This window comes from Lonchura striata, chromosome 2 (genome assembly GCF_046129695.1).
Source record: "Lonchura striata isolate bLonStr1 chromosome 2, bLonStr1.mat, whole genome shotgun sequence".
NCBI classification, from domain to species: Eukaryota; Metazoa; Chordata; class Aves; order Passeriformes; family Estrildidae; genus Lonchura; species Lonchura striata.
In genome coordinates, this window is record NC_134604.1 from 104062925 (window position 1) to 104089420 (window position 26496).

The 26496-nt window shown below is 43.6% G+C and overlaps 2 protein-coding genes across 4 annotated transcripts in view; one reads left to right on the forward strand and one right to left on the reverse strand.

Moving 5' to 3' along the window:
- The window catches only part of PCYT1B (phosphate cytidylyltransferase 1B, choline), a 43036-nt gene extending 30241 nt beyond the window's left edge, over window positions 1–12795 (reverse strand). The window contains exon 1 of one of the 3 annotated variants that reach the window (XM_021552981.3): window positions 12470–12795. In XM_021552981.3, coding sequence (XP_021408656.1) covers window positions 12470–12541 — 72 coding nt within the window. In that variant the 5' untranslated portion in view covers window positions 12542–12795. Of the gene's footprint in view, window positions 1–2944; window positions 3132–12469 lie in introns of those variants that run through there. The other 2 variants (XM_021552980.3, XM_021552982.3) reach the window with 2 other exon arrangements.
- Window positions 12796–16188: 3393 nt separating this feature from the next.
- POLA1 (DNA polymerase alpha 1, catalytic subunit) overlaps window positions 16189–26496 on the forward strand; it is a 181863-nt gene continuing 171555 nt past the window's right edge. The window contains 10 exon segments of the mRNA XM_077781653.1: window positions 16189–16272; window positions 17629–17753; window positions 18724–18820; window positions 19269–19349; window positions 20097–20212; window positions 20462–20524; window positions 21945–22043; window positions 22909–23104; window positions 23326–23503; window positions 24368–24543. Of these exon segments, the coding sequence (XP_077637779.1) occupies window positions 16242–16272; window positions 17629–17753; window positions 18724–18820; window positions 19269–19349; window positions 20097–20212; window positions 20462–20524; window positions 21945–22043; window positions 22909–23104; window positions 23326–23503; window positions 24368–24543 (1162 nt within the window). The 5' untranslated portion in view covers window positions 16189–16241.

Here is a 26496-nt window from a genome sequence, read left to right on the forward strand (position 1 = left end):
CAGCTTACTGGAAGTTATCCAGGGACAACTGCCATGCCATGAGTAAGTGGCATGATATGACCAGGGGTCATGTTTATCCCACTGAAAACAGTGAAGGCCCCATGACCACGGGTATGCCGAGGATTAAAACTATGAATGGGACCACAGCAGATGAGAACGTGGCCTAAGACAGCAGTTTGGTCCAGATGAGAAGAGGGATAAATGCAAAAGGATGCAAACCAGGATTGGAGAAATGCTATTTGTGAGAAGTTTTTTCTTGACTACAGAACTCCTAAAATCACCACAATGGATAAAACCTGTGACTCCAGTGGGTTTGTTTCTCTGCTATGCATTGAGACCAAGACCTGTGGAGTCACTCAGACATTTTCCTGGCATTAAGATATATGAAGGCAAAGACTAAGTCAGAGATGGAGCAGAAGATTTGACTGAAGCAACACAAATGCTCATTAATGCTTCAGCTGGTTAAGAAAATGCACAAAGTGTCTTGGGAAAAAAATTAATGGCAATTTATAATTACAACAGTACCAGGCACTGGAAAACATCAGGTTTCAATAGACGTTGAAACTTAGCCTAGAACTGCCTTCAATGTCCCCTGATTTCCCGATCTGTAGAGGACATAGGTGGTTAGTGCTAGTGTGACAGCTCCTGACAAGCCAGCAGACTTCATAGTATAAAACCAGAGGTCTAATGGCAGATATCCATTACAAATATTCACAGTTTACAGCTTTAAAGAAATAATTCCTGTTTCAATGAAAAGGATTATAACAGTGTCAGAAAATAACCAATCCCTTTTCACTTTCTAAAATTTGAGGTGATTTCTCAAGAAAAACTGATTCCTACAACTTAGTCCATCTATAAACTGAAAGCCCAGATAATTAATTTTAGAGATGTGTGACAACCAATGAACAGCATTAAGAAGTCATCTGTAAATATATCTGTAAATATTACAGACTTGCCACCAGTTATATTATTCTGAAGTACCAGAGCCATCCTGAGGTATCATCCTGAGGTACAAAAATATTAAAACGTTACCTGAGACACCCTCTTTCCTTTACAGTAATAGTCTAGGTGACAAGGTTACTGGCCCACCACTGCACATGCTGCTTTCAAAGGATGAGATCAGATCAAGTACTGAAGATCTTAAAAAAGATCTGATAGGAACTTGATGTCCATGTTATTAAACTGTCTATCAAGGGGTGATTCACTTTAACTGTTCAGAACACCCACCCTTAATTTTTCTTCAGACACTGCTTGACTACACTTGTTTGCCTCATTCTCTATGCTCTGAGTTCAGTGTATTGCTTTATACTCTACCAGGCAACCTTTTTTTTTTTAGCCTGAAGGTAACAGAGATCTGATGACTGATGAGATATCACTTCATAAGGACACACTTTATACAAATATTTATTGAAAATGTCTCCATTGTCCATTATTGGTACTCAAGAGGAACTAAAGCATCATAATGAATTCCTGTTTCATTCATGTACTCCAACTGTCACCCTAATTCCAAAGAAATTATACTGGAATGCATGATACTGTAAATACTGGTATCATACTGTCACTCCTTTCTTTAAAATCTTTTAAAATGTCAGACTACACAGAGTAATATATTCAAGCAGGTTGTTATATCTGAGCTTTTGACAGAGAAATCTTAGCCTGTACGAACACTGCTGTAACTACATGTGAGCTAACTTTCATTATTAAAACAGCATCAAAAGCTTTCCATGAACAAATTAACAGTCCTCTTTAAAGCTGAATCTAATTATAACATGAGCAAGAAGAAAATATTAATTTAGGTCAGCTCAAATGACTGTTGCTATTTCTTGTCATATCAGAACAATGTCTCAACTATAGTGTTAAATTTAATTACTGAAGTTTGATGTTTAAATATGTTTTAATTAGCGCTGCGACTGAATTCTGGTGTTAAATGATTTAATTTCCAGTACTAAACTGTTGCATACATCATGCATTCTCACATCTTGACACTGCCTCCACAATTCTGTGGTTGCATTTGTGTATTGCCATTATTAACTTTCTAGTTGCCAATGGTGCGTACCATGCTGAGGTAAGGAGAGATCTTTCCTGGTGAGAATAATAACAGATTTAAATAAGAAGCAAGGAAACACTCGAATTTTTAAATGAGCACATGAAAAGATGAACAGCTCTCAGAACCTGAACTCATGGGGTACAGCAGCCTTGTAAAGTTGCCTACAAGGTCTGAGGGAATCTTTAAGCAAACAACATCAGAGGAGTTACTTCAAGCATCACTCTCCCAGCCCTCCCTCATTCTCCGGTCCCCCCAAAAACCGCAGCTCTCCGAGACTCTCTTCTTCCTCACACATCCTGAATCGAACGGGCAACTCCTCACTGGACTCTTAAAGTTGAGAAACGCGGCATTTGCCGTTCCTGAGCGCAGTAACCCGTGCGAGACCCGGCCTGCAGGGCAGCGCGGGGCCGGGCGGTCATGAAGGAGCCCCCGGGGCTGCCATTCCCGGCGGGAGCGGCACCGGAGCGGCCGGGACCGGCCATCGCTCCCCGCCGCCGGCTCCTCGCAGGGCGGGCCGCCCCTCTGCACTCGCTACTGGGCACGGGCAGCTGTTTAGATCGTCACACCCTCCCGCCGCCGCTCCCGCCACCCGCACACATGTGGCAGCCGCGCCGCTGCCCGGGCGCGCCCGGACGCGCCAGGAGCGCGGGGGATCCGGGATTTTAACGGGCGGACCAGGAATCCTGCCTGGCTGTCACCGCACCGCCCCGGGTTCTTGCACGGCACGGCACAGCCCACCTCGGACAGCCTCCGCTCGCCCTTTCCCTGGCGTTGTACAAAGGGACCCGCCGTGAGGCAGCACCCGCCGCCCGGGGGCTCCCTCCCTCGCCCCCGGCCCAGCGGCCCCGCAGCACCCGGGGCAGCTCGAGCGGGCGGGCCGCGGCCGGGCCGACTCACCAGGCGCGGCTGTGGGCAGGTGTGTTCCAGCTCCTCCATGGCCTCGGAGGGGGATTTGGGGACGCCTCTTCCTGACTCAGCACCGGCCGCACGCACTGGCATGGCCGCCGCCCGGGCCCGCCCGGCGCGGGGGGTCTCCCCGGGAGCCGCCCGGGGGCTCGGCCGCTCGCGTCGCCACGGCAACCGGCGGGCCCCGCCCCGCTCTGCGCGCGCGGGGGCGGGGCCGGCTGATTTGCATGCGGGCTCCTGGTTGGCTGCTGCCCCGCCGCGCCACCGCGCGCTGCCCCGCCCCCGCGAGTCTCAGGGGCCCGGAGTGGGCCAGGCCGGGGCGCGCGGGGCCGCGGCTCCGACCGCCCGGCTGGAGCCGCGCCGTGCCACGGCGCGCGGCGCGGGCTGCGTCCGGAACGGTCTGGAACATCTCCAGTGAGGGGACTGCTCAACTTCTCCGGGCAGTATGTTCCGCTGACCGGTCACCTGCACAGTGAAGTTCTTCCTCATGTTCAGGTAGAACTTCCTGTGCATCACTTTCTGCCCGCTGCCTCTTGTCCTAAGCTTGGCAACCCCGAGAGGAGCCTCCTAAAGGCTCCGTCCTCTTGGCGCCCCGCCCCTATAAATATCTATTTACATACATTAATGAGGTAGACACTGAACAGGCCCAACTTCCTCATCTGTTCTTTGCAAGAGAGGTGCTCCAATCCCTTAATCATATTTGTTGCCCCCATTGGACCCACTCCAGGATCTCCATGTCTCTCCTGCCCTGAGGAGCCCGGAACTGGACATGGCACTCCAGATTCATCTCACAGGGGCTGGGTGGAGGGGCAGGATCCCCTCCCTGACCTGCTGGCAGGGCTCTCCCTGATGCACCCCAGGATCCCGCTGGCGCTCCTGGCCCCAGGGCACTGCTGGCCCCAGCCCCGAGCCGCGCTCCAGGCAGGCAGGCGCGGACCGAGCCGGAGCGGTGCGGGCGCGGTCCGAGCCGGAGCGGTGCGGGTGCGGTCCGAGCCGGAGCGGTGCGGGCGCGGTCCGAGCCGGAGCGGTGCGGGCGCGGACCGAGCCGGAGCGGTGCGGGCGCGGACCGAGCCGGAGCGGTGCGGGCGCGGTCCGAGCCGGAGCGGTGCGGGCGCGGACCGCGGTGCGGGCGCGGTCCGAGCCGGAGCGGTGCGGGCGCGGTCCGAGCCGGAGCGGTGCGGGCGCGGTCCGAGCCGGAGCGGTGCGGGCGCGGACCGCGGTGCGGGCGCGGTCCGAGCCGGAGCGGTGCGGGCGCGGACCGAGCCGGAGCGGTGCGGGCGCGGTCCGAGCCGGAGCGGTGCGGGCCTGCGGAGGCAGCGCCGCACCAGGAGCCGCATCGGCGCGTCCGGCCCGCCCCGGGCGCGGCGGCACAGCCGGGCCGGGTGGCCTCGGTAGCCCACTCACAGATACCGACTCCACTCCCAGCGAGCCGCGGTGAGCTTTGGCTGGCTCGGGAGCAGCCGAAGGCGGCGCGGTGCTGACCGGACAGCTCCCGCCTGCCCCGCCGGGCTGCCCGAGAGCGCCAGCCCGCTCCCCTCCCCGGAGAGCAGCGCGGGGCTGGGAGTACCGAATTCTTGATGCTGAAAAAATAAGTTGTCTTTTAGTGAAAGCTGTTATAACAGTTTTGGCAAAAGCGTTGTTCTGTTCTGCTGAGAGATGGATAAAGAATGTGGCTGTAATGGTAGCAACTCTCTCTAAGTTGCACCAAAATGCTTCTAATCATAGGCAAATTCAGAGTTCCCAGGCCCTTCACATGGAACCTGGCTGACACCTGCTAAGGAGCCACGAATACATCTTTGGCTGTGCTGTACAGCTCCTTCAATACATGCAACTGTAGCTTTTACATTGCTGAAGTGAAATTACCATCCTTCTTACTCTTAAATAGCATGAGAATATGACCAGGATAGTATAAAGCAAAAAAGTTTTAGAACAGAGAGGCTCCATTGGCTATTGTTAACCTTGATAGAATCAAAAAAGTGGATTTTGGAAATACTTAGCTTCAGTAGGCACTGTCAATATTGTTTTTAAAAATCAGACTTCATCAGAGGACACGAGCATCTAAAGCCATCCAGACCATGAGGAGTCACAAGATAATTATGCCTCAGGGTCTTTCCCCTTGAGACCTGAATTTCAAACGTATTTATCTTCTGCACCCCTTCAAAGAAAACCAAGCATAATACAAAAGTGTATGAACTATGTGAAAGGGAAATGAGTAGATAAGTAAATAAGAGGAGATGAGAAAGAAAGCAGAAAGTGAATGTAAAAAGAAAGAATGAGACAGCTGTCAAGAAAAAAGGAAAACACATGTCAAAAGAGGTGACTGAACAAGAAAAACAGGTAGCCAAACTAAGTGAATCTCACAGCTGAATCTTTTCCCTATTAACTGAGTTCCTTTATCAGTGATTCTGCAAGAACTACTCACACATTATGGAAAGCATACTCAAGGGAAATGATTAAGCCATGATTAATGCAGCACTCGGCCTGAAATTTGTAGCTCATTTTCTTAGGAGAAATATTTGCAGGAGTGTTACGCTGTTAGAAGAATATTTGGACAGCACAGATGAGGAGTGCTAGGACTGGAGCAGCCAGAGGTAGCAGGCAGCCCTTTTATAAACTCAACCACATATGCCACCTCTTCAGGGATTGGTGCTGGTGTCCTGAAGGTGTAGCACCAGGTATGGACATATCCAGGGTGAGCGTCCAGCCCTCCCTGATCAGGCAGGTGCAGGGGAATAGAGATGAAAGGAAAGCAGACTTTCTTGAAGTTGGATGATTGCCAATGTACTGGAAATGTAAATTCCCTTGCCTTCTATTTATTTTAAGTATGAAATGCCAAATTTCATCTTTGCTTTCATGCTGAGAGTGTGCTATTGACTCCAGATGCATTTTGATTAATCTTCGCTACAGGCAGGTTTTTCCATATACATGTAACATTACAGAATGTCACTCTTGTGGTAGTGTTATCATCTATCTAAGCTGGGCCAGAATTTCAAAGTGGAAGTGGAATACTTTTCATGCTGCTTATTTAATTTCTATCTCTGGTAAATAATTTATGTATTCTGTCCTTCTGTTTGAAGAGTGTGAAAAAAAAAATATTGTGTACCTCATTACAAGAGAGAGAGGAAGTTGAAATAATGAGAAGGATGAGAGAAGGATGTAGGGTCTGTCATGTCTGTTCAAATGGAATTTGTCTAAAAATCCTAGTCAACATATTGTATATCTTGAATAACATATCCTAAACTGCATCTTCTACTGTTGGGGCTAAATGAGCTTTCAAAAGGCTAAAGTGTGTCTCCTTTACTCTCTAAAATAAATAAATACAGATTAGATTTGATTGGAAAAGCTCAACAGATGGTCTTCTGTGAATCCTTACAAGTCAGCCAGCTTTTAAAAGAACAGTGGAGCAAGAGGCATGGGTGGGGAGGTTCATGCATCTAATTTCTTTTTGGTAACCAATATCCTGTGCCAGGATGCTCACAGTCTTCTGGGCAGCTCCTGTCACTTCTTCACAAGTTACAGGGAAATAGCACCATAGGCTTTAATGACTGAACCCTTTGCAACAGCTGCTTGAGTTGAATAGACATCTAATGCATAAAAATCTTGTCCCAGGGTGTACAAATTACAGGCAAACAAGCCAGGAAACCATGACCCCAATCCTCCTAGCACTAATTTCAAGGTCTGAATTGAATAGGCACCAAACAGGGAAAAACTTCAGTTGTTAGGAGGGTTCCACCTGATACGTAGTGGTTTGGGATTTTTTAATACAGAACTTCAGTTCTCAAACAGCAACAATTAATTATAAAAGATGAAAAAAATCTGTTTAGATATTACATTTGAATCCTCTCATTTCTCAAACTGAAAGTATGATCCCTCTCAAGCACTAGTTTGCCCAGTAGAAGTTGCATTTAAAATGGTCTTTACTTTAGAGAGGCTGCAAAAGTCTTCTGACTTATAATTGAGTCAAAATGAAGACAAGCAGACCCTCACATAATTTCTGTTCAAAAGTCATCAGGAAACTGAAAAAAAAAGTGTGGCTAAATAGTGTTTGACTTCAAAGACAAGCATCTACAAGAAAACAGGATAACTTACTGAATGTTTAATTGATGAGATTTAATAAATTTTGCTTCAATTGATATATTTTGGATACTGAAGGTTTTAACTGAAAGACTTCATAAGGTCAACTGCAAGACTTTGTAAGATGAAGAAATGGTTTATGTCTGGAGCAGATTTTTTAAAATTTTGTGTTTCTATGTGTGTATATGTGTGTGCTTGAATCCCTGCATTTATGTATGTAGGTATCTGTCAATGTCATGCTAATGCTAAACATGCTAGAATTAATAGTCAAAAATAGCAGAAAAAGATACCTTATTGCTGAGATGCTCATATATTTTTAGACTGAGATTAAAACCCACAGTGGTTGATATTTTTCCCCACCTATTGTGTAGGTGGGAAAAAAAGGCAGAGAATAAAGGGTATGAATTAAACTACACCCTATAGGTTTTCATCATCTCCAACACCAATCACTTGGCTGCTTCCATATAATGTTGGCTTATACTGTAGCTTTAATTAATTTTTAAGAGCAGTTCATCATTCCAGTGGAATGCACAACACTTAAAACTATGCTCTTTTTGTCAGAACAAATAAAAAATATTTACTATTTATGAAATAGTCCTATAAAATGTATGCAGACTAAATCCACAATTTTTTTCTATATGCAATGACAGACCATAAATTATTAAAAGTAAAAACATAGTATTTGGTACAGTGTGATTTTATAGCTGATTCTTTCCTCAATTCTTTAGTGAAGATGTCGTGTTTAATGAAATCTTTGTTCTCTGAATAGTTGTATAGAATCAAATTAGTCAGTCTTTATATAAGAGTTTAACTAAAAATGTCATGTTAATCCTGAAATGTTTTACATGTAAAGCATCTGAAATATAAAAATTCTTGAAAATAGGTTCCTTTGGTGATGCCATTCATCTATGCTTTGTGGCAGTGTTTTGAATGAGTGGCATTACCCACTTTGGGAGAGGTTCTTTGTGTTCTTGCTCTTTCGTGAACTACTTTTATAAGCACTTCTGAAGAAAATGGTGAGAAATCATGGCTGGCTTTTGACCAAGAGGGTATATGTCTTCATTTCACTCTTCCCAAGTCAGAGAGATGGTCATTCAGTGTAGGAAATGTTAAGTCAGTCTGTTCCATTATTAGATTGTCCTTGCTAATTTTAATAATCAAGCTTTTACTTATTGAGTAAATGTTGTTAAGGGAGGTTGAGGGATTCTCAATAGTGACACTTTACTGATGGATGGTCAGAGGTTAGAAAGCACTTAGATTAGCTAACCCCTGTTGGTCCTTCCCTTCCCAGAACCCAAATTATCTATTTAATCCACTCTTAACACTGTTCACTCTTACCAGAAAGTTTTTCTGAATGTCTAATCTGAACCTCCATTGCTGCAAGCTACTGCCACTGCTTGCTTTTGCTACTGCACACAGAGAACAGATTTACTCTCCTTGGTTTTTGTATGACTACTGTGGTTAAGATTTTGAAACAATAGTTTGAGGATTTGGAATAGAAAGCTGATATTCAATAGCCAGGCTGGTACTTTTGTTACATGTCTCTTGACTTTTCTAGACTAAACTGTCCCAGCTGCAATAATTTCTCATAGGTCATATGTTATAATCTTTCCATTATTCTCCCTGCTCTATTTTGGGCTCTCTGTAGATTTCTTACAGAGTGGTGCAAGCACAGGACTATAGTTGCAACTTTACTGCTAGAAATACAAGAAATACAATGCTGAATGCTACAGATCTCTCTACTTTATATATCTCAGTATAAACTTTTTCTGAATTATTTATATTCTCTGCCCTCCTTCTCACTGTTACAGATAAAATATAATTTAAGAAAAATCTCTTTACTATTTACATTTAAACTGGGTTGTTATCCCTTCTATCCCTTTTTGTCTTCTTTTGGCTTTCCAGATAAGCACTCCAATCTCCTTAAATCCACACAAAGCTAGGACTACCTTTCTTGAACATATTTGTATTGCACTCACTTCTATCCATTTTCAATTTCTCTGGTGCCTTCCTTTACCACCAGCTCAATTTCAAACTTCTTGGACTGATCATCAGTATTCTGTCATACTATCTTTTGCAAGATTACAAGTCTCCAATATTTTTTTTTCTCTCCACTGTTCCTGTCAACCTTTATCTTTCCATTTGTCAATGCTTCATGCAAGGGCCTTCAAGGCTTTTTCCCCATACCATTCCAAATGCAAACCTGCCACGTGAAACATAACAAATCATACTGTAAATGGCATTTGAGTGATTGTCAGGGGTTCACATTAATATTTTGGGTACCAAAAACTTAATAACTGGAGAGTTTCATAATCTGGGTAAAGACACACACTTTGTTTAAAGCAAAACACCTACTTTATGCACTATAAAATGGCTATCTGGGACCTAGTATAGCTTTTACTAATTATTATCTGAATGCCTCTTCCTATAACAACTTCTTCCATTTGGCCTGAACTAAGGTAGACTAAGTACCAAACCTAACTGGAAAGACCTTTCCTCTCAGGTTGACATTAACTTTCCTGCCAGTGTCCACAGGAAGAATCAAAAGCTGGACTTGAAAGGAATTAAAAATCTGTGATTTGCTAGTGTTGGAAAGCAAGATCAGATGCCACTGGAACAGCAACACACAAGGAGACACTACCACTAGGACTGACCTAACTTGTGTTTCTACCTTGCCTGTGGTGATGAGGCAGGTCCAAAATCTTGTATGATGGTCTTGGCTGGGCCTGACAGCTCACCCTGCCTGGGTCTGTAGGACATAGTCCTGGATGTCAAGTCCCCGACCCCCACCAGCCCTCTCATGCCATTTTCTCCTTGTCCTCATGGAGCAGCTGCCCCTTGCTACACCCTGACAGCTAGATCAGGCTTTCCTAAATCCTGAGTTGAGCACTGTGGGGCCTGTCTATATGGGATCTTCTGCAATTCCTCCTGTGCCATTAGCCTGACTGGCTTTGGTGTCCTCATTGTACTGCCCCCCTGTCCAGCCCCAGTTCCTCAGTGAACCTCCTCTCAGAGCCCATCTGACGGCCCCTTGAGGCTGGCCACCCTCTAGTTCCATCTGCTGTAGCCCCTTTCCACGCCATTGTCCCTGCCCTGGTTGAGGGTCCATAAAGTTATCCACTGACAACCTGCACCAACTAAATCTCTCTCCCTATTCTGAGCTCTCAGGTGTGAGGGCACACCTTGTCTGTGGGGAATGGGAGTTGCTGTCAAGGCTGTGAGGGCACTGACAGTCCTAACCAAGCCTCACTTGGGTCCCCTGCCCTCTGCTCGTGGGCTCTGAGTTGTGGTCAGTCTGTTGGTCCTTGCTGGAGCTGAGCTGTAGCAGTGCTGGTCTCCATCCAGCTCAGCCACAGCTGCACCCCTGGCTCCCTAGCCTGACCTGGAACCTGCCTTGTTTAATGGACTCGTTTGGTGAGTCCCGAGTGGAATTGTTCAAGGCCAGACTGAATTGGGCTTTGGGCAATCTGGTCTGTGACACAAGGGTTGGAACTAGATCACTTTTAATGTTCCTTCAAACCAAGATCATTCTACAACTTGCCTAGTGCCTGGGTTGCATCTGACCCAGGTTACCATCACTGGACCTGACCCTGAATTGTGTTTCTGTTTTGATTTGAGCCCAGTTTCATTGCCATGGACTTGTCCCAGCTGATCCTGACTCCCATCTCCAGGCTGCCCTGCTCACAGTCCTCAGGCTGGGGAAAAAGACCCCAGGTTCCTGCCAGGCTCCCCTACTGCAGGGAACACTTGGCCCTTGCTGCTTCCCCACAGTGTGAGCACAGCCTTCCCCAGCACCAGTCCAGCACCAGAGCTGTCAGGATTACAACAAGACTTTGCAGTATCTCATGATGCTCTCCTCCTTTCTGCCAAAGGGATCTGAAATAGTGAATGCTGAGAGCGTTCACCCATGGAAGCACATTTGATCTTCAGCCAGGTCTTGAAATGTAACAGCCTCTCTGCAATAATGTTCTGCTTATACATTAATTGTTCATTTCTGTGCAATTGTAAAGAGAGTGCTGAAAGTAGTTAAAACAGAGACTTCCATGCTGTGGCAATAACTATGCTCTTGAATACCATTAGCATCAGACTTAATTCTTAGACATTATAATTATGTGAGGGCTCATTTTCTGTGAGTTTGCTCTTACTTGTCTTCCCTATTTAATGTACATTATAATATTTTGTACTTTTCTTATAGGCTTAAATAGGAATATTGTATTAGGCAAGCAGGTGATGAGATTCTGTTCTCTGTTCCAGTTAGCATAATTTCACCAATTCTGGTCCAGTTACTAGGATTTGCTGTAATTTAACTGCAATCAGAATTGAATTGTGTTTGTTTAAGAAAGAAAAAAAAGTGTCTCTGAATGTTCATTCCATGGACATTTTCTGTTGTAATGTGTGTGTTCTTTTTTCTATTTCACATTTTTATTTCAGAGGCTTAACATCCTAATAATAACTTTATTCTCTTCATCCTGTTGTTAACAAGTAACTCAGGTAGGAAATTAAAAAGAGCTGTGCAGTGAACAAAAGGCATTTACAGGCCTGTTAGGCAAGGAATTTATCCTTTTAACATAAATGTGTGCATTACCATTATTGATAAACACAAAGAGAAGCATCTATTCTTTCATTCTTTTGAAAGCAAAGATGTGTTGTAAAGTAATAATTTGAGATTTCTTTTAGTTTTAATTTATAAAACTAGTTTTAATAACTTTTTTAGGAGCTTAGCACCCCAAACAGTTAAATATTTCTTGTTGAAATGTCACATGCATAGCAGAGTTTAGTAAGCAGCTGCAGAAGTGGTCAGAGCTGGATTAAATTAGAAAGAAAAACTTTATTATAATTTAGTGATAATGTGCATTAATTCAGACCAATGTAAAGATTAAAAGCAAGATAATGAAATACTCAGTGTTTGTAGGAAACATACACATAGAACATATACATTCACATCTTGAGTAGCATGCACACACACAATTCTCCACAAAGACAGTCTGTACTTAACAGCAATGTAATGATGTTTAAACATTTTGAGGTAGACATAGTACAGCTGAATTTGCTATTTTGCTGTCATTCATGATTTACTGGCATTGTTTTTATACCACCACTCTTAGTTTTAACTTTTTTTCCTATCATCGAAAGCTTACCTACTATAAATTTAATGTGTAATGTCTGAATCTGAGAGTCTTAATTTTTTGTCCTACTGTTTTCGCAGCAGATCAAGTACACTCTAGTCATTAAAAGGAAGAAAAAAAATAATCCTCAATACAGTAATTATTTTGTCCATTTAACTTAGTATTGATACTATACTCTATTTGTACTTTCCTATGCTAATGTAAACTACTGTTTATATTACCATGGAACACTTGCAATGAGTTTAAGGTATTTACTATTAATAACTTACATATTTAAATTGCAGCTCTGAGAAAATAAAAAATACATCTTTGTCACCTTTTGTTGAAATCTTGGAGTTTCCTGAGCTTCTTCTTCTGTACTGTGTTTTTTGCTGCCTACCATCTTCATTACTATGCTTGTCTTGCACTTTTCTCTGCAGCTATCACACTTGCCTCGAGGGAATCTTGTTGGCTCTGGACCACCAAAATTTTCACTTCTTGTTCTTAAAAGACAATTGAGCAAAGGTCATGCCAAGTTGTTCTTGTATGGTTGTCCAAAGGGAGGTTAAAGATGTGCTCAAAGCAATCTGCTGTGATAAAGCCTTTAGCAGTGGAAGTCCCAGATCTTGCTGGGGTTTTTTTCTTCCTAAAGCACAGCCCATCCCTTGCTCCCCCCACCTTTTATTTTTTTCTCCTTGCAGCATTTAAATATGCTTGTTATACTGTGCTGTGGGAAACAGATGCATTCTTGTTATGGCCAGAGATGAATGTGAGGATTGAACGAGCATCCATGAAAAAGTCTTCTGTTTGATCTGCGCTGTCCCACAGTGGAGCTATGGCAACAACTTCCGTTTAGGAAATTAACTGTATCACTGTGTACCGGCTCAAATCACGGCATCACCTGAATGACAAACATGCCACTGTTCACATGACAGCTGACAAAGAGTATTGTTTCATTTTAATCAAAAGCATTAAAATGCAGCCAATTCAAAAATCCAAAGCATGTGAAGGCTAGATATATGTGAAATGCAGTGGCATTCTATTTTTATTAAAACTGAAGAATTTAGAGATATTGTTATTTTATAAATGCTTATGTATTGTAGCTTAAAAATTGAGTAACTTCTGATTTTGAGCCCCACATCACTCTTAGTGATTGTGCACATGTTTAAAAAAAGAAGCAAATAGGGCCACACTCCTGTGAAGCAGAGGCTGTGTGTTGGTGTTGTTGGTTTAACCTGGCAGGCAGCTAAACAGCACACAGCCACTCACTCACTCTCCCACCCACCCCCTGCGTGGGATGGGGAGAGAACTGGGGGAAAAAAAACCCAAAGTATTGGGGTTGAACAGAAACAGTTTAACAGGAGAAAAAAGGAAGAGCAAAGAACAGCAATAATTAAAATATACAGACTAAGTGATACACAGTGCAACTGCTCACCACTCACTGACTGATGCTCAGACAGTTTTGAGCAGTGGCCTCTGGCCAGTTTCCCCCCAGTTTATACACTGAGCACAACATCTTATGGTATGGAATATCAGCTGGGGTCAGCTGCCCTGGCTGTGCCTCCTCCCAGCTCCTTGTGCCCTGCAGCCTCCTTGCTGGCAGGGTGGAGTGAGAAGCTGAAAAGCCCTTGACTTGGTGTAAACATTGCCCAGCAACAACCAAAACATCAGTGTGTTATCAGCAGTATTACTTCCAGAAACCAAAACACAGTCCTGCACCAGTTACTAGGAAGAAAATTAACTTGATTGTGGTGGAAACCAGGACAGCAGATCAGAGAGGGATTCTTCCTGTGGCTGTCAGTGTTTCCAAGGATGCATGTTTGCTACAACTAAGCTGGCCAATTAACTAGGTACAGCTGAGAGGGGTCTCACTCTCCCTGGCAATGAGCACTCTGGCTGTCATCCAGCCTCTTTCAGCACCACAGAGATGCCATGGGTGGCTGGGGTCATTCTTCTGCTTCCACCTAAGATAGGTCCAGCACTGGGATAATGTTGTACTAGCACCTGGGTATGTAAATTTGGAGGATTGGGAGGATTTTTATTCCTCTTACCAATGCAAAGGAGTCCTGGTGGAGAAGGAAGGAAAGTAATTTTCATTTTCAGAACCATATAAATTCTCTCCTCCAGACAGTTGAAAACAATCAGTATATTCATTCTAAATAATATTAGTTCACATTTCTGCAACAGCCTATCAGCCCTAAGGAGAGAACCCTGTGGTGCCACCTACCTTTGCAAGAAGCTGGAGTCAGTGCCTGATGAGCAGTAAATGCTTCTCCACAAAATTCTACAAATGATGGTGGTAGGTTTCTTGAGTAATGACTGGCCAGCAGTGATGTTTTTGGACAAAATATCGAGGTTAATCTGTGGTGAAACAGCATGAACCCCATCAATTTTTCTGGGTTTCTGAATGAACACACAGACAGACCTGAACCCTTTTAGAAGAGAGAGGACTTGTAACACTTCAGTTGTCTTAACTGAAGCTTTTAAAACCTTTTCCGATCTTTGCTTGGAACTGAAATATATAATTTTAGGGACACAGTCCTTGCTCCTCAGCTGAAGGCTGTTGTGTAAGTACTCTTGACACATTTGAGTGAAGGTATCTCTGTAGCATCAAAAGGAAGAGAACATACCCCACCTTCCCACCCTGACCAAGTTAGAGGTATGCAGGGACAAAGGTCTGGTGGATCTTTTCTCAGAGCCTTCCACACACATGGCCACTTGAGATATCAGAAATCCAGTCTGAATCTACATTTTTTGGTGTTTTTTTTGGTGTTTTTTTTTTTTTTTCCCCATTTGTAATGAAGAAGAAAATAAAAAGGAAAAGGGGTTTGAAAAATAGGAGAGCATCCAATATTTTACATATATATATATATAAATATAAACTATATGTGGTCATAACTATATAAAACACATTTAAATGCAGACACACACAAACATATATGTATAAAAATGTATTTTGTCACTAAGCTGACCAGTCACTACCTGCCTCTGAAAGACTCTAAAGAGTCATTTACAGAAGTTCTGAAACTTGTGATAGAGCATCACACCTAAATATGCAAAATGAAGACTATGGCTCCTACATACGTATTGTCATGATCAATATTCGATGTTCAGGGGTTACAGGTCGATGGAAAGCGTGTGGGAAATCTCCGTTTCTCCCACTGAGAACGTTGTTGGAGGTGATCTTTCACCCTCACGCTCCAGCTTTTATCCAGCTGGCATGAACAACCGCCTTCTCCCAGCTCAGGAGATGTATTTTATACGTGACTTTTAGTCGTCACGTATAAAATAAGTGATATTTAGTCGTGATGTATTTATGACAAGGCATTTAAACATGGCTTTGCCCCAGCTGCGGCACCGGGCCCGGACGGGCTATGGGCCCCTGCGGCAGACGGAGCACTGCTCAGATGCTTCAGACGCAACTCTCGGGACACCGGGGCCAAAAGAGCGCCCGGGAAGCCGCGGCCGCAGCACCGGGCCCGGCCCAGCTCAGCCCGGGCTCGGGCCGCTCGCAGGCAGCGGCTCGGCTCGGCTCGGCTCGGCTCGGCTCGGCTCGGCTCGGCCCGGCCCGGCTCGGCTCGGCCCGGCCCGGCCCGGCCCGGCTCAGCTCGGCCCGGCTCGGCTCGGCCCGGCTCGGCTCGGCTCGGCCCGGCCCGGCCCGGCTCGGCTCGGCTCGGCCCGGCCCGGCCCGGCTCGGCTCGGCTCGGCCCGGTCCGGCCCGGCTCGGCTCAGCCGGGCTCGGCTCGGCCCAGCCCGGCCCGGCCCGGCCCGGCCCGGCTCGGCTCGGCTCGGCCCGGCTCGGCTCGGCTCGGCCCGGCCCGGCTCGGCCCGGCTCGGCCCGGCCCGACTCGGCCCGGCCCGGCCCGGCCCGGCTCGGCCCGGCTCGGCCCGGCCCGGCCCGGCTCGGCTCGGCTCGGCTCGGCCCGGCCCGGCCGGCCGGCGCTCCCGCGCGGGCCCCGCGGGCGGCACGCGCCGGGCCCTTCCGCGGGCCGCGCTCGCTCCGCGCCGGGGCGGCCCCGCCCCCGCGCCCGCTGATTGGCTGCGCCCCCGGCGGCGGCGCGCGGGGCTCCTGTCTCGCGCCACTTTCGGGAGCCTTTGGCGCGAGCGCCATGGCGGAGAGCGGCGCGCGGGGCCGGGACGGTGAGACCCGGGGGCGGCGGGGCGGCCGGGGCCCCCGTCCTTGTCCTCCTGCCTGTCCCCGTCCCTCGCAGGCGCCGGCGCTTCGCTGTCAGGCGGGGGGCGACCGGGCAGCGGCGAGGGGGAAAACGGGGCGCGGGAGCGCGCCTGCGCGGCGGGCGGGCGGGCGGTCCGGCGGTCGCGGCGGGGGCGCCCGCGCCGCGCGAGGGTCGCGCGTCCCTCTGGGCGGCCCGGCGGGGCCGCGCCCGCGCTGCCCCAGCGGCGGGACCCTCTCCGCGGGGCGCAGAACGGGGGGCTCCGCCCGCGCCGGCCCCGGAGCCCCGCAGGCTGGGGCGGCTGTCCCCGGTGGTGGCACTCCCAGCCCACGGGCAGCGGCGGGCGCGGGTGGTCCCGGCTGGGGCTGGACACGCGCTTGTCCCGGAGGAGCGCGTTGCGTGAGGCGCTGCCGTACAGTAAAGGCGGAGGACTGGCAGAAGATAAACGCGCCCAAAGCGGTGCGCCTTGGCATGGGGCAGCAGCGGTGCAAATGCCCCCTTTACCCCGCCCTTAGCGACACAACCCCGGCCTTCCTTCAGCTGCGCTGCCGGGTTGCAGCTCTATTCGCAAGTTGATGTCTTGCTGCCACCAGGAGGGGACTGCCCTGCTCCTCTGGCCGCCTGGCCAGCCGTGGGTCTCCTCTGCCTGCGCGGGGTGTGCAGCTCCTGCCACTGAGCCCGCAGCCTTGTCCCTGGGCTGTTTGTTTGCAGTTAGAACTTGGATGGAGTCCGTTTGTTCCCTCTGGTCAGATAGGTGTTCCTCCCCCAAATTAAGAGAAAGAAAAAAACGTCTGGAGAAGTAGAAAGCATCTTGCTGGGGAGAGCATTTGGAAGGGAAGGAAGTGGAAGAGGAAATGGGGTGTCAGCTGTTAACAGATTTCTAGTTTGTCTCAATCTGGTCACACTCAAGCCTTGTGGAAACTGCCTAAAAACATCACTGCTTTGTAGCAGTGTAGGCCTTCTCTAAGTCTGGTACTCCTGAGTTGTCATGGAGACATGCAAAATAAAAGGAGCTGGAAATTCCCAAGAAGGGGTAGGGGGAAGATCTCTTACAGGGAAAGGCTGATGAGATTTGAGAGGTGCTTAGGAATTCTAGGTGGTAGCTTCATGCTGAACGTGAGCTGGTATGAGAGGGCTGTTTGAGCTCCCTGTCAGGCCATGCCCTCAGTATCATTCCAGAATTGGCTTAGGAAGAGCCATCTGTGACTGTGCTTTTAGCCAAGGAGGTTTTGGTTTTAAGCATAACTGCAGTCATCTATTAAAGCATTACCAAAGCTAACAGCTCACTGTTAAACTAATTTCTCTTGTTTTTTATTAATTACAGCTATGAGTGAGTCTGGAAGTTTTGCAGCATCACGTTCTAGACGTGAGAGGAAAAATAGAAGAGGTCAGCAAGAAGCACTTGAACGTCTGAAAAAAGCCAAAGCTGGGGAAAAATTAAAATATGAGGTGAAAATTCCTCATCTTTTCTTCTTAATTAAAAGTCAATGTGAGCTGAGAAACTTAATCACCATTTATAGATATGTAAAAGTTAGAGGAAACAAAATGAGCCTTTTGGATCAGCTTTTATGTTTTTAATAGTGTATGTTTTTCTGAGTGTAGCTGTAGTTTTCTGCTTTCTAATGTAATTTGTGTGTTTCTTTCTGTTCTCAAAACTAACCCAGTTTTATTAACTGCAAGTGAAATACGCCTTCCATTGCTTGAGAACTATGCTGCAGGGAAGGACCAATTTTTAAAATCACATAACTAATGTCATGATAGGCAGTACTTTTTTTTTAAAGCTCGAATTATATTAAACTTTAATTTCAGAGCTTTACATGACTCAAACCATTAATATTGATATGCTTATTTCCACAAAGAGACCACAGTTTAAGAGGTGGAACTGAAATCTGGCAGTGTAACATTGATACTTTAACATTGTCCAATCGTGGTGCCAACAGGAAGTGACTTCCTCGTTGAGGTGAATAAATGTAAAGAAACCAGAAGTCCGTAGATCATTAACATGCAAATTTTCTCTGAGCACTCTGCTTGGGTACATCAAACCCCTTTCCTTTTCATTGAGCTGAGATTGGTGTCTGAGAGTAGAGCCAAGGCCAGAAGTCTCCACTGCTAGGTTTTTTATTAATTTTTTTTTTTTTGTAATGAAATGAGCAATAAAACAAGTAGTTTAAAAATGAAATCTCTGCTAGTGCTTTGGAAGATTTTGAGCTTCAGTATACTGTAATAATTTAAAAAATTGATAACTTGTCTTTTATCACTGCCAAAAAAGAAATTTAATGAATAACTGTGTTTATGAGTGGTAACCAATGTAGCAGTGTAGGAGCCCTATGTGCATTTTGGGGAACTTTTATATTCTGACTGATGATCTACAGTATTGATGGTATAGAAACTGTTAATCCTCAGTTTACCTTTACTGTAGGTTGAGGAGTTCACGGGTGTTTATGATGAAATAGATGAGGATGAATACTCCAAGATGGTCAGAGACCGTCAAGATGATGACTGGATTGTTGATGATGGTAAGTTAAGATTAATTATTTTGGTTCTAGTGTTATAATTCAATTAGGCTTCATAATACTCATGCTTTGAGGTAAGTTATTTTAAATACATTCTTAAAATTTGTTTTAGGAGACGCGAGAAAGGTATTCTTTTAATTGAAATTAATCTTGGATTGTTCTTATAGCAATCTGTTAGGATGATAATGAAGATATTTTTCCATGAAGACCTGTTGTTGAAATTTTATTTCCTGTTATCGTTACAGTTTTGCAAAAAAAAAAAAATTACTGTTATGGGTCATTTCTAATTAAACAAATAAAAATGTATTTAGTCTAATAGAAGATACAGCTGACAGTGCTGTAGTTTTTAATACTTGCTTTTGTAACTTCTGCTCTATATTAAATGGGGGGGGAATGTTTAAATGTGTATTTGTATTAATTTAAACTGCAATTTTAAAATAATTTTCTGCAGATGGGATAGGTTATGTAGAAGATGGAAGGGAAATCTTTGATGAAGATCTGGATGATGATGCTCTTATTTCCAATAAGAAAGGTAACTTGCATGGGACCACTGAAGACTGTCTCCCAGGGTCATTTAAAAGGTACCCAAAATAGGCAACTTGCTGTCATCAGTAAATGTGGTAAATGGCCAAATGACAGATTACTTGAAGCTCTGTCTTTGGGTGCCCCAGTGATGCAGAGGATGGAGGTGCACAAACTGAGGTCACATCACTGTTAGCTGCTTCAGCACCGCTGGGGCACTGCTGCTCAGTCTTCTCTGGAATGGGGATTCGCTTCTAGAAAAAATGTGTCTGGGAAGAGTTGGTTTTCAAAGCCATTGCCTAAAAGATGTGTGGTTTCTTTTGACCATTAGAATACCTACATACTTGTAAGAATCTAGGATCATATGATTGTCCCAATTTTTTAATGGAATCTAGTGTCAAACTGAGAAACTGAGTCTGATGTTGAGAATCCAAGCCTAGTGCCAAACTCCTGGACACTCATTCTTTTTTTTTCCTGGAAATGCTTCCATGTAAAGTACCTTGGTCCTTTTTCTGGAGTATGCAAAAGGCTTCTCTGACATGAGTAGGAAAGACACGGTGATGAGAGGGTTTTTTATTTTTTTGTGTGTGCATGATAGCTGCTACAAAGTTGAAAGATGACTAGGCTTCATTTCAGGCAGAAGTGTAAAGGTAGAAGCAGACTACCTTGGCTGTCTATCCCTGCTAATAACTGGACCTGTAAACATTGCACTTTTCTTATGTAAAATTCACAATTTCTGATTTTTTTGTTCCGGTAGGAAGAGGTGGCAAAACATCTACAATTGATAAAAAGAATGTGAAGAAATCTGTAGTGTCAAAGCCAAACACAATTAAGTCTATGTTTATGGCCAGTGCTGGGAAGAAAAACGCAGATGTAAGTTTTTACATTTTTTAATTTAAATATTTCTGACTCGTTCGCAGTTTTAGTGGGAGTGGAGTAAACCAAAGGCTCATTTTAGTTTTTTGTGTCAAGCAAGACAAACTTCTGTTATGATCCCTTGTGTCTGGAGCATTCTGAAAATATTGTATATGTTTTGTGGAAATCCTCTAGTCATTTACTGCTGTTCTCCTGATTTAGTTTGCACATATAACTGAGAACTGTGTGGCTAAACTTACCTTACAGAAAACTGTGGACCTGTCCAAGGATGATTTACTTGGGGATATTCTTCAAGATATTAGTGCTGAAGTAAGTATGCTTATAAAATCTGTTTGAAACAACCTTAATCAATTAACTTGTTGTGGAACATACCAAGAAAATACAGGTTTTTTATGAAACTAGACAATCTAAGACTGATTTTATCCATAGCACATCTCATTGATCTATTGCACATATGTGTGCTGTCTGCCTGTTGTCTTCTCCGTGCAGATATTGCATGACTACATTGCTTGATAAGGCAATACCTCTGTCACCTGATTACAGAGGGTTTATATCAAGATGATGTGGAGCCTGTTCTAATGCAGCCTTCAAGGTTTTCACTGTGGAGTGAAACAGGACTTGGCTCCCTCTGAATTGTGTGCTGTATATCTGTCACACACCTCAGCCAGGGAGCTGTAGGACATCTCCATCTGACCTGTATGGGAGGAGCTGAGGGAGCAGTGTTTCAGCAGGTGATGTAACCTGGACCTCTGCCTGCCTCCTGCTTCCCATGATTTTACTGCAGAGAGCAAGGTTAACACTCCCTTGGAGGCAGGAGTGCAGGTTGACTGCTGTGACAGGGTTGGATTGTCTCAAATACGTAGTGCCCTTTTAGCAAGATTTCTTAAACCCAAAAGGACTGCTCACCTGTAAATGTCGAAACTGCTGCAGTGGTGAGATGCTGAGGTGGAATATGTTGAACCATAATAAGCTTAACATGTTTCTTCAGCCCAGTAAAGGTTATAGGATGTCCCAAAGTATAGTTATGCTCTTAGTTTTGTGTTCTTATTATTTTACTCCTCCTTATGACACCTGATTGAGGCTATAAAACCCCCCATGGCTAAAACCACCCCCTCTCCCCCCAGTATCATTAAAGAAATATTTAATGCTGTCAAATTTGTGGAACATTGATTAGGGAAAATAATGTTAATAATTACACGATGGCTTCTATTTACTTAAATACTAGTTAGCTACGGATTTTTTGTTTTGTTGTTTGTTTTGTAAAATTTCTTTTGTTATTAGCTGTTGATAAGGTTATGTATAAAATATCTGTACATGTAAATATGTTAAAATGTGTTTTCCTCTAGTGGAACAGTACTGAAAGAGCAGTTCAGCCTTTCATGAGGCATGTATCTTCAATACTACTGCTTCAGCAGACATGAAAACCAGCGAAAGTTATTCTGATACTTGTGCAATAAAGGCACAGTTAGCTATTGAAATTCCCACTGTTTGAAAACTGTTTCATTTACTGATGGCAGTTTTTCTCAGATTATTTCCTCTCCCAAAAAATGTAGTGTGTCTTCATGGGCTGAGTGCTCAGTAACATTATTTTATGGGGCTGGGTTTCATATCAGGAGGTGTTTTCTTCATCAGCCAAAAATATTGGTGTCCCTCTTTCTCATTGATGGGAAATGTTACTAACCAAGGCAAAAGAAAGCACTTAACAACTCTTCCTTTTGTCAAAATTCAGACAGTTCAGCTAAGTCCACCACCAGTTATAATGTTGAAAAGGAAAAGATCTGCTGGAGTACCACTCAATCCTTTCTCTGTGCACTCCCAAACTTCCAAGGTAAAGTGGAAAAGAAAAATGTTTTCATTATTAATAAGCGCTAATCTGTGTTTTTGTTGATTTGACTACTGTTGACATTTGTTTCCCCTCTTGGAAATTAATTTTCTCCTAAGCTTCCATAGCAGTGTTACACTGTAACTTCGTGCCTTTTTTTGCATTGCCTTTCATGTGAACCCATAAACAGTACAATTAGTTTTGTGTCTGTAGTATAGTAGGAATTTGTAGCTGGTACATTTGACAGGTGAAGCTGTTGTTACCGTGTTCAGTGCATCACAAGAAGTGAGTTTCTACTCTCTTTTCCAAAGAGTAGAAAAGACCCTTGTGGCAAGGAGAGGAGGATGACAGGTGAAATAAGCAGCAGTGTGGAAAAGGATAAGAAACCAATCATTTGCAGAAATGGAAAGCAATGGAAAATTGAAGCTATGGATAGAAGTTTACCCTAGTGGAAGATTTTGGAGTGAGAAGAGGATGGGCTGCTAAGGATGGAAGGCTAGCATTTTGTTAGGATTTCTGGTAAATGGAAAGAACTTTATAGCTGGAAATACAAAGAGATAGTTGGTAATGGTCTGTAGAAGGAAAATGGAATAGTAGATACATCTGATTGGTGAAACCTTCTGTGACATCAACTTTTATGTCGAAAATAATCACCAGTGCTACTTATCTTAACAGTTGTGTTCAAAACTAGAAGCAGCTGGAAAAAATGGGGAGATACAGTAAGAGAGGATCATGGTGCAAAATATGTGGAACTTTTCCTCTACCCCTGGTTACTATATCTGCAAATAGCAAGTGAAAGGTTTTGTTGTTTATTTTTTCCTTCTTTGTTTTCACATGATTATTTTTAAATCATGGTGGAAATGTTTTTCAGGTAATAAGCCCTGTATCAAAGAAAGCTCCTGCTCTTGTCAGAAAGGAAACTCTTCCTTCGGCTTCATTTCATCCTAAACACCCCAATTATACAGCAAAATCCGTCAGAGTCTCTGAAAATGAAGACACCAAGCATGTGCAAAAACCTATAGAAAATGAGAGAATAGTGAAGGCAGTAGGAGAGGAAGCTACTAAAGGTATCAAAAGTAAATAAAAACATAATTCTGGAAACTCTTTAAATATGGTATAGTAGTTTTAAACCACTTGTTAAATTATACTAATTTAGATAGAACAAAGTATCATATTTAAGCTATCAATACTGCATATTATGGTCATGCTTATAGTGTGCTATTTCTGCATACTGCTATAGTATGGAGTGTGTCATTTTGATGATTCAAACCTTTAGTTCTACCTGCAGCACTTCCAGATGATGATCAGGGAATGATGCATTTTGATGAGGAGGACTTTGATGAACCTATGGAAGCAGAACATGTGGAAACTATACCTGAGACAGCTGAAAGTTTGAAAAGAGACAGTGAAATTGAGAAGAAAGAGACAGAGCAGCTAGAATCAGAGAAGAAAGAGACATCTGTCTTGTAAGAATCTCTTTTGCTTCTTTTTTTTTCTTCAACTAAGAAGGCTCTCAGTTTCCATTAACCTTAGATTTAGCTTTATATTTGTCTTTGCCAAAGGGATAATTGTGATATAGACAGAATGATAATAATCCTATGCAATGCTTTTTTCTTTGTAGTTACATTAAGAATAGTAACATGCTGATAGCTACTTAATTGAAAGATATTTGATGTTTTTGGGATCTAGCATGTGACAACATGTATTTCAGCACACTGAGGTGACTCAATGTAAGTGTTGAATAGTGAACTTCAATATCAGTAAGTAAAACAAAGGAATTTCTAACAATACTTACTCTAAGTGAATCTGAAAGTATTTTGTAATAGATGTAGGTAAAAGTTTTGTTGCTAAAAGTAATGGTGAACAGCTATAACTTTGGAAATAGGAAAAAAGGTGGGCTTTTCCCTGTTTTTGGGGGTTTTTTAAAATAGTTTGGAAAATCTTGAATCATATGTTTCCATAACAAAATCCTTCAAACTGTAAAATAGTTGAATAATGTAAAAGACCTAAACAGACTGGAAAGGTAGTTTTGTTGAAATAATCCATTATTCCCACTAAGCAACTTGTATAGATGGGTAGCTATATTTGCTATTGACCAAGGTTGAAATACCAGATGACTGATTTTCAAAGCCTGTGTGTGGTGTATCAAGGCCCATACTTAAATGTGGGTTTCTGTCTTTGTCACTCCATCCCTCTTTTCAGAAGAAACCTGAGGAAACCCAGCTGTTAGGACTGTTGCTTGATAGTGGAAAGAGAAACAAAAAGTGTAAGAATATAGGCCTGGAAGGCACAATTTTAATTGTTTTTTTATTCTTCTGCAAAACCTGCAGAAGTTCTCTCCCAGGTGTCTCATGTTGGGATAGAATTGATGAGGATGAAGCTGATCTAGCAGCAGCAGAAGTTCAACTGGACCCCAATCTCCTTCCACTTGTGAATGGGGAAAGTGGTGATCAAGTCTTAAGATTTTATTGGCTGGATGCTTATGAAGATCAGTTCAGTCAGCCAGGTAACTGTTCAGTTAAAGGCAGAAAATGCTAGTCTGTTTATTTTTCTTCTGATTTTCTTTTTTGAAAATTGGGGGTTTCAGACTTGACTGAATTGTATCCTGTGCCTCTGTGCTCTAAGATGTTAATCTCTTGTTTTTCTGTACCTCTGTACAGAAGAGGTAGAACAGGGCTTGTGACTGGGAGAAGAATGTCATATCTTGGCCTAGTATAGAGGTAGGGAAGTAAAAGGGACTTACTAACACTGTTCAGTGTTGGTGACCCATTGTCTTTCTTAAAATTTTATACACTGAAGTTGTTAATTTCCTGATCAGTGATGCAACAACTGAGCATGCTTTCTTGTTTTTGGAAAAGTAACTCAAAATTCATGTAGATGAATAAAAAGCCTGTACTATATCAGTTGCATGATTTTATACAAAGGAAAGGCATGTCTGTCAAGGGAGGAAGGTGGTCTGAAAAATATGAGGTCTGTTTTTACCTAAATTAAGATTGCTAGCTCTCGAAATCTTCAAATTGCATCATTCTGATCTCAGCTCTGACAAAACAGTTTGTGTTCATATCTGTTCTGAGCACTTCCCATCCATCCCCTAATTTCATCAACAGCTCTAGGATATTTGGTTTCTAGTTTTTGCTTCATGTGTCTCTACCAGAAGGTTCTTTCACATGTTATTGGAGGGTTTTTTTCAGGTGAAGCTGTAAGTATTGAGTCAGATACATTTCTTTGTTAACACCTTTTGTTGTGAGTTGGGATTTCAAACTTAAATATGAGACTACTGGGCTGAACAGCTTGGTGATGGGAGTGGTAATAATCACAGATATCTTGATGAAATCAATGGCTCTAATATAAAATTGCTACTTAAAAAGAACCCGCTATTGTTATTTTTCCTTTTTTTTTGTCTTTTAAGTCAGTGATTGCTGAATGGGGCATAATTATGAAAGGATTTCTGTTCCTCGCATGCAAGGAGTGTTCTCTTCTCATTATGACTTTTTCAGGATTGAATAATAAAGACTGCACCTGTTTTCAATTAGTAATGTAGAAGGGAAAATTTTGATACTGCTTTTTGTTTAACATGTTCATGATCTTTGTTTGCGCCTCATTTGCTGTGATGTCAAATGCATTGCCTGAAGAGTAAATACTATAGCATAATCATAAGACTCTTTCAAACTTAATGATTTTTTGGAGGCTTACTTTTCATAATTCCCTTTATGATCTTAGGCAGAGAACTTGAGAATTGTGATCCTATTAACATTTTAAAGAAATAATGAATGAAACCTGCCCTTATTTTTTCCCCTCTGCAAGACATTTTCCCTGTATCTTGACTTTGCTTACCTTTTGATTCATTTAGTAGCATGCTCTTTCTTTTCACAGGCTTTGATTTATAAGCTTTATTCAATTTTCTTTCTTTATTCTTTCCATAGTCTTGCAGAGGATAGGGCCTGATACTGCTCTGATTTTTTTTTTTTTTTTTTTTTTTGGTTTTGCATGAAATGTCTCTGAAAACTCTTTGAAGTTCTGCTTTTACTGTCTGTGGGGGTGGTAGTGTGTGTCAATGTTCAACTGGATGATCTCAAAAGGTTCCTTCCATTCTAAATTAATCTAATTCTGTGAAGTCTGGTTATTAAGACCACTTATTTGTCTGCGCTAGAGTTAATAGAAGTTTGTCTTTGCAATCCAGGCAGCTTTTTATCCTGTCTTTGATTGGCTCATGTATCCTTCTTTCTACTCCCCTGCTTATATGTACTCCTCTGACAGATTAACTACTCCATGCTCTTAATATTTCCAGCTGTTCAAGCAGTCAGCTACTGTTTTGTGGTCTCTCACAGTTTCATCTTTCTGCATGATACAAACCTATCTGAGGTGGGGTTTTTTATCCCTTAACAAAAAAGTAAAAGATTGCTAGGGACAAGAACTTCATCTTCCCTGTCACTTAGATCTGCAATTGGAGTTCTTTCTC